Here is a 13,093-nt window from a genome sequence, read left to right as displayed (position 1 = left end):
TCCAGTTTAGACTAAAACCTGAGTTTTCATTTTGTTTTGTTTTGTTTTGTTTTTCTTGAGGAGGGGACTTGGAATTTGAAAATGGTTAATTTGCAAGATAATGAATTAAAATTTATAAAAACTCTCCTGTTGACTCTTTTTTTTTTTTTTGACAGGCAGAGTGGACAGTGAGAGAGAGAGACACAGAGAAAGGTCTTCCTTTGCCGTTGGTTCACCCTCCAATGGCCGCCGCAGCCAGCGCACTGCGGCCGGCGCACCACGCTGATCCGATGGCAGGAGCCAGGTACTTATCCTGGTCTCCCATGGGGTGCAGGACCCAAGGACTTGGGCCATCCCCCACTGCACTCCCTGGCCACAGCAGAGAGCTGGCCTGGAAGAGGGGCAACCGGGACAGAATCTGGCGCCCCGACCGGGACTAGAACCCGGTGTGCCGGCGCCGCAAGGCGGAGGATTAGCCTAGTGAGCCGCGGCGCCGGCCTCCTGTTGACTCTTATAAATTGTTTTTTCCTATGAGAGGCCTTCTAGATTGCAACACCTTTGCTTGTGCCCTTTGATGATCTGATTCTTTGTCCTGTAATTTAGCTGTAGAATTTTTGGGTAAGATGAACACAGAATTCACCTTTTGATAGAGTAGATTTATGTATTAGTTTTGTTTTGATGCAATAGAGTGGATTTATCTATTAGTTTTTGTTTTCAAGCCACTCTGAATCATTCTTTCAGTGCTTGGATATTTTCATTCAAGTAGAGTTTTTAAAATTTGTTTTTTGGTTTGTGTTTCTGTTTATGTCTTTAACATGTTAACTATTGTGGGAGATCTTCTAAGGGCTCTCAAGTGAATTCTCACCTTATGTTAATTTGGTAGGATTGAGTGCTGAGTGGCTGTGCTAATGCTGATGGGGGTCATGGATCCTGTCTTCAAGTATTTACAGTCACATTTTGGAAGCTGACAGTGTATATGTCAGGTGTTCAGGGAGCAAATTGAGAGTGTATGAGTAGCTACTTAGGGCAGAAGTACAGACTTAAGACTTCACACGTAGAGACAGGAAATATCTGCATGGGTCAGAGGTGTGCATGAAGTTTTCAAAGAGAAAGAGGCTGTATTATGTCTTGAAGGTCATAAGGCTTTATTTAGACAGAAAGGAGAGTGCAGGAAGGGTGGGAACAGCACATTGTCCTTCCTGACTCTGTTCCCCGAAAGCTCTTTGCAGTGCCTGCTGAAGGTTATAGAAAATTGTAGCACAAGTTGAGCATCCCAAATTGAAAAATGTGAAATCCCAAATACTCAAATGTAGAACTTTTGACCAACATCATGCCAGAGGGGACAATTCTATACCTAACCTTGTTGTGAAAATTTGTTCATGTATAAAACTATTTAAAATATTGTATTAAATAACCTTCAGATGGTATGTATAAGGTATATATGAAACATAAATGAATCTGGAGGCCAGCGCTGTGAGGTAGTAGGTTAAGCTTCCACCTGCACCTCCGGCATCCCATATGGGCATCAGTTTGACTGCTTCACTTCTGATCTAGTTCTCTGCTGATGGCCTGTGGAAGATGGCCCAAGTGCGTGGGCCCCTGTACCAGTGTGCGAGACTTGGAAGAAGCTCCTCATTTCTGGCTTTGCATCAGTCTGGCTTCGACCGTTGGCACCATCTGGGGAGTGAACCAGCAAATGGAAGACCTTCTGTCTGTCTCTCCCTCTATCTGTGATTCTGCCTCTCAAATAAATAAATAAATCTTTATTTAAAAACAATGAATTGTTGGGGCCGGCACTGTGGTGTAGCAGGTAAAGACACTGCCTATAGTGCCAGCATCCCATGTGGGTGCTAGTTTGTGTCCTGACTGCTCCACTTCTGATCCAGCTCTCTGCTATGGCCTGGGAATGCAGTGGAAGATGGCCCAAGTCCTTGGGCCCCTGTATCTGTATGGGAGACCTGGAGGAGGCTCTAGGCTCCTGGCTTTGGAACAGCTCAGCTCAGGCTGTTTCAGCCAATTGGGGAGTAAACCAACGGATGCAAGACCTCTCTCTCTCTCTCTCTCTCTCTCTGTAACTCTGACTTTCAAATAAATAAATAAATCTTTAAAAAAAATGAATTGATGCTGGGTCTTATCCCCAAGAGATCTCATTATACATATGTATATACTGCATTTTGGATAATGGATGACTAACCTGTAATATTGTACTAATAGTCCTCCCACCCTTTATGATTTATTTAAGATTTATTTACTTGAAAGGTAATGTGAGAGAGGGAGAGACAGAGAGGGAGATTTTCCATCTTGTTCACTCTACAAATGGCTACAATGACCAGGACCTGGAGCATGCCAAAGCCAGGAGGCTGAAACTCCATCAGAGTCTCCCATGTGGGTGGCAGATGCACAAGGACTTAGACCATCTTTCCCTGTTTTCCCATTAGTATTAGGAGGGAGCTGTATTGGAAGCAGAGCATCGAGGGCACACGCTGGCACGGCAGTGTAGTATGCTGTTGTTGCAAGTGGTGACTTAATCTGCTGTGTCACAATGCAGGCCCTATAAGTGTCCTTCTTTCATTGACTTTCTTGAAATCATTCCTTATATATGTTCTTTTTTTTTTTTTAAGATTTACTTATTTATTTGAAAGGCAAAGTTTGAGAGAGAGAAAGAGACAGACGTCTTCCATCTGCTGGTTCACTCCCCAATTGGCCACAATGGCCGGAGCTGCACTGATCCGTAAGCCAAGAGCCAGGAGCTTCCTCTATGTCTCTCACAGGGGTACAGGGGCCCTTCAAGCACTTGGGCCATCTTCCACTGCTTTCCCAGGCCACAGCAGAAAGCTGAATCAGAAGTGGAGCAGCTGGTACTCAAACCCGCGCCTATGTGGGATACCAGCACTGCAGGCAGTGGCTTTACCCACTACGCCACAGCACTGGCCCCTGTACCTGTTCTTTTAAAGCATAGTATCCTTTTAGTAGATTAAACACCCAACTCTCGAGCTGATTTAATTTTTAGAAAACTGCCAGGACATACCTTGAGTTGTCAAATTGCTAAAAGGTGCTACTTCGTTTTTTCAGTTGTTATTAGCAGAAATATTTTTTCCTAAAATATTTTTAATGACTATATCAAATCAACCTAAAACAGATTGGATCTTAGCACTTTAGAAGTGTTGGGACTATAACTTTTTTTTTTTTTTTTTTTTTTTTTTTTTTTTGACAGGCAGAGTGGACAGTGAGAGAGAGAGACAGAGAGAGAAAGGTCTTCCTTTTGCCGTTGGTTCACCCTCCAATGGCCGCCGCTGCAGCCGGCGCACCGCGCTGATCCTGGCAGGAGCCAGGAGCCAGGTGCTTTTCCTGGTCTCCCATGGGGTGCAGGGCCCAAGCACCTGGGCCATCCTCCACTGCACTCCCTGGCCATAGCAGAGAGCTGGCCTGGAAGAGGGGCAACCGGGACAGAATCCGGCGCCCCAACCGGGACTAGAACCCGGTGTGCCGGCGCCGCAAGGTGGAGGATTAGCCTATTGAGCCACGGCGCCGGCTGGGACTATAACTTATTATAGGAAAGCTTTTGTCATTGTTTTCAATTTGCCTGTTGTCCTAGAGCAGGTTTGCTCAATCTGCATAGTGAGTTTTGTCCAGATACAGCTAGCCTGTAGGAGATTGTCTTGTGCATGGTAGGATTTCTAATAGCTTCTCAGAACTCTGTCTTGTAGATGCCAGTAACGCAGCCGTCCCCAGTTGTAGCAACAGGAAGTGTCTCTGACATTGCCAGATGTTTCCTTGAGTACAAAATCACCCATGATTGAAAGTGTCCTAGAAATAGTGTCTGCACACAGGCAATTGTTTGTTTTTCCACACAATTATTTATGCAACCCAGTATAGCCTCTTTTTTTAACACTTAAAAATACCAGTATGAATCAAGCATTATGGCACAGTGGGTTAAGCTGTCATTTGGGTCACCAGCATCCCATATCTGAGAGTCTGGTTTGAATCCTGGCTACTCCATGCTTCTGATCCATCTTCCTGCTAATGTGCATCCTCGTAGGTGGTAGATGGTGGCTTAAATATTTGAATCTCTGACGTCCTTCTGGGAGATTCAAACCGCATTTCTGGATCCTGGCTGGAGCCTGGCCAGGCCCTAACTGTTGTGGGACTTTGGGAAGTGAGCAGGTGGATGTAAGACCGAGATATCCTCTGTCTTGTTTTCTTTCTCTCTCTCTTTCTGCTTTTCAAATAAATGACCAGTATGATATTATGATTTTAAATTGTTTTATTTTAACATTACTTTTATTTTAACATGACATTAAAAGATAACTTCAGAATTGGAGCAGCTGGGGCTCGAACTGGCACCCATATGGGATGCTGGCATCACAAGTAGCAGCTTAAGGGAAGGTACTCTCTCTCTCTCTGCCTCTCTCTGCCTGTAACTATGCCTCTCCAGTAAATAACTAAATCTTAAAAAAAAAATTACTCCTTTGGACAGCCACATCCCATGTCAGAATGCCAGTTCCAGTCCTGACTGTACCAATTCTGATTCTGATAATGCATCCCAATTAGCCGCAGAGTTCCGGGATCCTGACTTCAGCCTGGCCAACCTGTCTGTTGCAGACATTTGAGAAGTAAACCAGGGAATGGTTTTGCCTCTAGTTCTGCTGTTCAAGTAGATGAAAAAATAAGTAAACATTTTTAAAAAAGAAGAAGAAAAATGTTGAATCCTGATATATTTTTTAAGATAAATAACAGATATCAAAATTAAGGGAATAAGAAACCAGGAGTTTTGATAATCAGGTTTTAATGTAGTTATAAACATGGAAACCTACTGCGCCACAGCGCTGGACCCCCAAGCAGTAACTTAACATGCTGCACTATAACTGCCTACTCCAACATTTTTCTTCTTGAAACTGTTTCTTGGTTTCTGCAGCACTTCTCTTGATTATCATCCAAATCGGCCTTTACTGACTCACATCCATCCATCTGATGCCCAGCTATCATAGCTTACCCAGGTTCTGTCCTTGACTACCCTTTTGTTCTTCTTCTCTGTGCCTAATGTGCTGATGTGCAGAGCTGTGTTCAAGATGATGATAAAATAGCAAACATCTTGAAATCTCAGTGGCTTTAAAAAAAAAAAAAGAATTTCTCAGTCAAGCTGAGAAACATGTCTGTTGTGGGTTGAGAGGTTGTTCCTTCTTTGAGGAACTTAGAATTGAAAGAATTTAGATGAACTTATAATTTCAAGTGGGAAGTTACACATGCTGACAGTTGTCTAGGGCCCAAACTGCAACCACTCTTCCTTGCCTCCTGTTTTGTGGCAATAGTAATGAAGATCATGAGTGAGCTGCCACCTTGTGGCTAGCGGAGGGCACTTCCTCACCCTTGTCTACTCAGAATTTGGATGATGATTGTGAAAGGAAATCTTTCTCATACATGTAAATATTCCCTTAAACTCTTTGTAATCTCCCTCTCAATTATTGAATAGTTACTGTGGGAAATATATTCCTGCCCTTTAATGCATATGTAATTAGAAATCAGCCCTAAGTAGGGCTGCTAATATGGTAGTCCAAGTGATGGACCTTTTTATCAAAGGGCCACTACAAATTATGGAATAAACCGATATAATTCTAAAACAATGCTTATGAATTTCTAAACACCTTATTGGGACTCTGAAGTCCCCTTCTCAGCTTCTGAAACATCTTAATATACTTTCCTTTTTGAAAGTAAATTTTCTTTTCCTCTAGTGTCAGGAGTTGAAACGTTATCTTTTCTTATTTTTGTAAATTTTCTTCATACTTCAGTGACTAATTTTGAAATGAGATTATATTTTGTGTTCTTTTTTGTCTTATTATGGAAACCCTCAACCTTCCTGTTGAAGTTACATAGGCTTACATGGTGCATAGCCTGGAACCTGTCAGGAAAAGAGTGTAGTAAAAAGTGGAGCACACTTACCAGTGAAAGCCTGGCTCCTGTTTCACTCTCCAGCCAGTTTCTGTAGTTTCTTCTCTGACGCTGGTTGGCGATATCCGTTGACTTTTGTAAATGGAGCTGAGAAGGTCATTTCCCTTGGTATTAGATAGTCAAGTTTTTATTTCTAGAGCTTAGCTCAGCCAGCACCTCCTCCAGCAGGGCTGATCACTCACCCCTCGTGTTCTTCCTGCCTCGGTTAACACAGCTACAGTAGCAGCTACCACTCTGTATTGGTAGGTATCTGGTTGGCTGTCTGCCTGCTGGGGCTGCTGGGTAGTCACCATCCATCTCAATGTATCACACAGACCAGCAGCAGAAGCAAAAGTAGATGACCATACCTAGATGTTACATAGATCTGAGTTTGAATCTTTAGCCTGGATATTTACTGAAATCCCAGGGCAATGTCTAGCAAATATGCACTCAGTCAGTTGTAGAAGTTGAAGTGAAAAAGTTTCTGTATTAGGAAGTTAAAATATAAATGTCAAGGCATTAATTTTTAACTTTAATATGTTGCACCTTTAACATACTTTAAAAATTTCTTTATATATTTACTTGAAAAAGAAGACTTCCTATCCATTGGTCTACTCCCAAATGCCTGCAACAGCTGGGGCTGAAGCCAGGACCTGGAAACCTCAGTCCAGGTCTTCCATGTAGGAGTTAGGAACCCAACTACTTGAGCCATCACACCGCCTCCCAGGGTCTGCATTAGTAGGATGCTAGAGTCAAGAGCTGAGCCAGGTATTGAACTCAAGCACTCTGATGTGGGACGTGGGGATCTTGACTGGTAAACTAAAACATGTGCCCCATAACATATATTTTATCTACAGCTTCTGTGAAGTTGATCATTGGGCAAACAAAACAAGAAATACTGTTATAAATCAGTTTCCAACAGCAAATGACCTTTGCTAGCAGCAGAAATCAAGGATCACGGTTGGATATTGTTCCATTTCAGGAATATATTAGTCTCAGATCCCTTTCTATATTTTGAATTTATCTTAAGTAAGCTTAAAAATCTATGAAAATTTAAAATGTCTTTGAAATTTCAAAATAATTCAATTTGGGTAGATGAGATTAGATTAAAGGTATTTACTTACAAAATTTAAATTCTATATTAGTATATAGACTTATTACCTATACTGATATTATATATTCATATATTACTAGAATTGTTTATTCTAGAGTAATGGTGTTTTCCACTCCAGAAGCCCTCAGAGGTGCTGTGGGAACCATTGTGAGCAGGAGGAAAGGGTTAGGGGAAGCTGGGAGATAAGCAGGTACCCAGGCAGATGGATGTCTGCCCTGCAGGGCATGCCTCCTAACTTTCACGGCATACCGAGGCAGGGTGTTGACAGCAATGAAAGCTGACTGTATTGGGTGCTTAGTACATGCCAGGCACTGACAAGGTAAAAGAAAATAGTGAGTCAAGAAGGAATTACATATATGTAAGAGTTAATGCCTTACTCAATAATGGACGGAAGAAGATAGAAATGCAATTCTAAGTCTAGCTTCTTGTTTTTTAGCCTTGGTAAACTTGGGGAATTGCTAAGAAAATGAGCTAAGTGTAGTCATGGACCCATTGAAAGAGCCCAAAATAAGCCCATCATAAATTTGTGTTTATTGTATAAATTAAGAAAGAAGGGAGGGCGTTGTGATGCAGTGGGTTAAGCCGCAGTCTGCAGTACTAGCATCCTATATGGATGTCAGTTTGTGTCCCAGCTGCCCTATTTCCAATCCAGCTCCCCACTAAGGCACCTGGGAAAGCAGCAGAAGGTGGCCCAAGTGCTTGGGCCCCCTGCCACCCACATTGGAGACCAGAAGAAGCTCCTGACTCCTGGCTTCCACCTGACCCAGCCCTGACCATTGTGGCGCAAACGAATGGAAGATCTCTGTGTCACTCTGTCACTCCCTCTTGCTTGGTAACTCAGCCTTTCAAATAAAATCTTCTAAAGAGTATGGAAATTAGGAGAGAAGACCACCAGCTCCATTAGAAGAGCCAGTTCAGCAGAAGAATTTGGCAGTCCTAAATTAGTGGTTTCAGTCCTGTCCCCATTTTCTGATCTGCAAACCTCTTTTCATAGGAAATGGTATGATATAGAGTCAGAACATACAGGGGGATGGGGACTCCAGCAGGGTGCAGGCTGACATTATGATGCTCCCTCTTAGATTTATTATTGCTTGAAAACTCTCCCCTGAAAGGTGGTCTTCCTGTAGAAGTACTTCAGGAAACCCTGACAAAGATGCCCTTCCTAGGCATGTGACTAAGAAAAAGTGCTCAGACACCTCACTGTGCTTATCAACAATTCCAGTGAAGTCACATTGTGGAGTTTTCTCCAGTTTGAGCAGATTTGTAATATTTTTGATCAAAAGTCACCAGCTGTTAGCCAGCACGTGCTTTGTTTGAATGTAGGGAAATAAAAACATTTGAGCCAGCGTTGAAAAGTTGGGAAGATATCAAATGAGAGTGGGAGGTCCTGGCATCTCAGGAGATCTGGCAGCTGTTGGCAGCATTGAGCAGTAGCTGCAGCCTTCAGATGGGTCCTGCTCTGTCTGGTCAGTTGACCACCCCTCCCACTCCTTGTTTTAAGGTCTTCTTTTTTTTTTTTTTTTTTTTTTTTTTTGAAACTGCTTGGGTATTTCAAGATTGAAGACAAAAGTGGGAATTTGAAGGTGTTTCTTCCTTTGTGTAACTCTCGTTATTTAATAGTTGCAGTTGTATTCAGAGGCCAGTGTGGCACTTCTAAAATTGAATAACCCCAAGGATTTCCAAGAACTGAATAAGCAAACTAAGAAGAACATGACCATTGATGGAAAAGAACTGACCATAAGTCCTGCATACCTGTTATGGGATCTGAGTGCCATCAGCCAGGTATGGGTTATGGAGATTGTTTCACAGTTTGAGGGTTTAGAAGGATAAAACTATGTAAGCCACTACGTTAAGAGAAGGAAAAGGACTTGAAGTGAGTTGATTGAAACTTTTCAAATTGTCCACTCACCACCATTGCTTTAATATTAATTGAAGTGACCTAGAATTGGATCCAGACACCTTTTTATAAATATATTAAAGAAATGCTGTATTTGAGTTTGGGGATTTTTATGGTAGACTTAGTCTTTCACATTTTTGTCCTATGTAAAATTAGATTCCATCTTTGCGAGTCTGCCAGAGCACTCTGAGCACAGGGGAGAGGAGGAGGAGGAAGAGAAGGTGTGCTTCTGGGTATTTCACCTGTCCACGCTCCATGTTTCTCTCAGTCCAAGCAGGATGAAGACATTTCTGCCAGCCGTTTTGAAGATAATGAAGAGCTGAGATACTCACTGCGCTCTATTGAGAGGCATGCACCATGGGTTCGAAATATTTTCATTGTCACCAATGGACAGATTCCATCCTGGCTGAACCTTGACAATCCCCGAGTGACAATAGTAACACACCAGGTGCTTGACTTTCCAAACCTCACAAGGCTGTAGTCTCCTGTTGTGTTCTTTTAATGTGGTATAGGGTCTCCATAATTTCATTCCCCTTACTGTTCTCTGTTATACAAATGCTTTTAACTTTTCCAACCCCTTCCCTCCTTCCTTCCCTCCCCTTCTGCCTGCCTGCCTTCCTTCCAAAAACTAGACCAAAATAACTCATTCACCCTCTTTTCCATGTTTTTTCTTTTTTCCTGTTCAAGGATGTTTTTCGAAATTTGAGTCACTTGCCTACCTTTAGCTCACCTGCAATAGAAAGTCACATACATCGTATCGAAGGCCTATCTCAGAAGTTTATTTACTTAAATGATGATGTGATGTTTGGGAAAGATGTCTGGCCAGATGATTTTTACAGTCACTCCAAAGGTCAGAAGGTAAGTGCCTAAGAGGAGGACATACCTAGCTTGGAAATCTCTCCACAAATGTTTATATACTGCTATATTCAAATGTGATCAAATAAGTATTTTTGAGTGATAACTCAGGAGAGTCAGCAATTGGGCAATTTAAAAAACTGCAGTAGGAAATTTGCTTCTCTAAATTCTCAGTCAGAGCAACTCACTCTTCTGACCCTCTAAATTTTATGTTACAACAACAAAAATAAAAGAAAAATCACAAACACAAACTTTTGGTTTGACTGTTGGCAAAATGACAGACATGGAAAGTTAGCTTAAATTAGTGCTTCAAAGATATAAATGAAATTTCGGTTAAGGTAACCTGTCTCACTGTGGCTTTCTTGAGAAACACAATGGAGAAGTGGCTAAGAGCACAGATGCAGGAGCCAGCTGTCTAGGAAGACCCAGTGATCCTAAACAATGACTTCACCCTGTGTTTTCTGTCTGCATAGCAGGGGAGATACAAATACCCATGTGTATTAGACGGAATCAAGGATAAGTGAAAGAATTATCACTGTAAGCTTCTAAGTTACAAGACTGCATCTGTGAGTGCTAACAGCACAAAGCTTCTTTGCCTGTTGCTGTTTATGCCACCCCACTGGCCTCAATCCCCTGTTTCTCTGTTCATTTGCCACCTCTGTTAGATTGTAGCTTCTCAGGGAGACAAGCACAAAACCAGTGACTGTGTACAGTACTTTCTATGCTGCCAGGTGCACATGAGCAGGGCACTGCTCATTACCCCTCACAGAGCCTCATGGGTGGAGATAAAGGATACTGAGAGTTCATCTGCTTATTCTCTCAGCCTTGAGACAAGATTACACACAAATGCACACAAGAGTTACTGACAGCTGACACAAAAGCACTGACGGGTGCTGTACATTCCACCTGCTTTCACATGCTTTTGTACTGATGTGTTGCTAATTTATATCAAAGATTATTAGACCATGGTGTGAGAAACTAATCCATGAATTGAGTCCTCAGCTTTCTTCAAGTAGTGGAAAAGAATAAATAGGCTTACAACCATCAGCATGGTAATTTTTAGGAAACTGCTGTAGGCATGGACAGTTTAAAGCACATGTGAATACTGACAGCCCTTGGACAGTTTTAACTGTTGAAGAGTTTCAAGCTTAATTAAAAACTGTCAGAAACCAGAAATCATTTTATTGTATGTTTGGTTTTATTGTAGGTTTATTTGACATGGCCTGTACCCAACTGTGCTGAGGGCTGTCCGGGTTCCTGGATTAAAGATGGCTATTGTGACAAGGCTTGTAATAATTCAGCCTGTGATTGGGATGGTGGTGATTGCTCTGGTAAGACTGGTTAAGATGTGATTTATTTATGTCTTTGAGATAGTTTTCATTTTTAATCATTATTGAACATGTCTACACGTGTGTAGACTTAAACATTCTTCACATATTGAAACACTCAGCAAACTATAGACTCTTTAGAGGTGGTGTTAGTGTTCCCATGTTCCCAGTTCATTTGTATTACCATTGTTGAGGATATTTTCTCATGTTGGCTCTGTGCTTGAAAACAGACTTGAGGATAATAAGTTAAGGTTAAGAATATCTTAATTACGGAATAATTGTGGAATACACTTAATTATGTAAACTCAAGCAAGAAGCGCTGTTTTTTGTAAGAACTCATGACTAGTAGCTTTCCGTGGCAAATTGTGATTAGGTCACAGAATAAGTAAAGAAATGCTGAAACAAACATTTTTCTTTTTTCCTCAGTGACTCTTTTCCCTTTTTCACATACTTTTATTTGGACTTGTTGATGATAGCATTTTTTTTTCTTTTTTTTTCTTTTTTTTTTTAACTTTTATTTAATGAATATAAATTTCCAAAGTACGATTTATGGATTACAATGACTTCCCCCCATACCGTCCCTCCCACCCACAACCCTCCCCTTTCCCACTCCCTCTCCCCTTCCATTCACATCAAGATTCATTTTCGATTATCTTAATATACAGAAGATCAGCTTAGTATACATTAAGTAAGGATTTCAACAGTTTGCTCCCACACAGAAACATAAAGTGAAAAATAATAGATGATTTTTTTTTAAATGATGATGAAATCAGATCAGACCTATTGTCATGTTTAATCCCAGTGAGAGTCAAGTTGGGAGTTGATAATTTCTTTTCTTTTCTTTTTTTTTTTTTTTACAGAGGATCAGTTTACTATGCATTAAGTAAAGATTTCAACAGTTTGCACCCCCATAGAAACACAAAGTGAAATATATTGTTTGAGTACTCGTTATAGCATTAAATCTCAATGCACAGCACATTAAGGACAGAGATCCTACATGAGGAGTAAGTGCACAGTGACTCCTGTTGTTGACTTTACCAATTGACACTCCTGTCTATGGCATCAGTAATCTCCCTATGCTCCAGTCATGAGTTTCCAAGGCTATGGAAGCCCTCTGAGTTCTCCGATTCTTATCTTGTTTAGACAAGGTCATAGTCAAAGTGGAGGTTCTCTCCTCCCTTCAGAGAAAGGTACCTCCTTCTTTGAAGACCTGTTCTTTCCACTGAGATCTCACTCACAGAGATCTTTTGCCAGAGTGTCTTGGCTTTCCATGCCTGAAATACTCTCATGGGCTTTTCAGCCAGCTCCGAATGCCTTTAGGGCTGATTCTGAGGCCAGAGTGCTGTTTAGGACATCTGCCATTCTATGAGTCTGCTGAGTATCTCACTTCCCATGTTGGATCACTCTCCCCTTTATTTATTCTATCGGTTAGTGTTAGCAGGTACTAGACTTGTTTATGTGCTCCCTTTGACTCTTAGTCCTTTCATTATAATCAGTTGTGAACTGAAATTGATCACTTGGAATAGTGAGATGGCATTGGTACATGCCACCTTGATGGGATTAAATTGGAGTCCCCTGGTATGTTTCTAACTCTACCATTTGGGGCAAGTCAGCTTGAGCATGTCCCAAATTATATATCTCTTCCCGATGATAGCATTTTTTTACATAATGCTTTTTGGTTTATAAAGTATTGCATTTATAGAGCACTAATCATCATTGACTTGGATTTTTTGGCTACATGAGAAAGAGAGAGTAAGTGCACTGATGTTGTCTGCCATTTCATCTTCCACATGAAGAGATGGATTTGGAAATGTGAGTAGCAGAGGAAACAAAGCTTCAAGCTGTATTTCAGTCATATCTGTCAGATACCCCTAGGAAAAAGCACCTACAGGGAGAGAACACAAATAACGCAGACCAGAGAACTCAGCCGCTAGTAGAGCATTAACATTGGTTGCGAAGAGGTCAGTATCCAGGTTCATACATGTTTTTGACAGT

General features: G+C 41.5%; 1 protein-coding gene across 3 annotated transcripts in view; it reads left to right on the top strand.

Moving 5' to 3' along the window:
• The window catches only part of GNPTAB (N-acetylglucosamine-1-phosphate transferase subunits alpha and beta), an 86,088-nt gene that overhangs the window by 46,126 nt on the left and 26,869 nt on the right, over positions 1-13,093 (top strand). For all 3 annotated transcript variants that reach the window (XM_002711224.5, XM_070052755.1, XM_051845814.2), the window contains 4 exons: positions 8,639-8,800; positions 9,184-9,363; positions 9,603-9,773; positions 10,978-11,101. In XM_002711224.5, coding sequence (XP_002711270.1) covers positions 8,639-8,800; positions 9,184-9,363; positions 9,603-9,773; positions 10,978-11,101 — 637 coding nt within the window. The remainder of the gene's footprint in view (positions 1-8,638; positions 8,801-9,183; positions 9,364-9,602; positions 9,774-10,977; positions 11,102-13,093) is intronic.

This window comes from Oryctolagus cuniculus, chromosome 11 (assembly GCF_964237555.1).
Source record: "Oryctolagus cuniculus chromosome 11, mOryCun1.1, whole genome shotgun sequence".
Classification (NCBI taxonomy): domain Eukaryota; kingdom Metazoa; phylum Chordata; class Mammalia; order Lagomorpha; family Leporidae; genus Oryctolagus; species Oryctolagus cuniculus.
The sequence above is the reverse complement of the archived record's forward strand: the minus strand, read 5'-3'. Positions and strand labels throughout refer to the sequence as shown.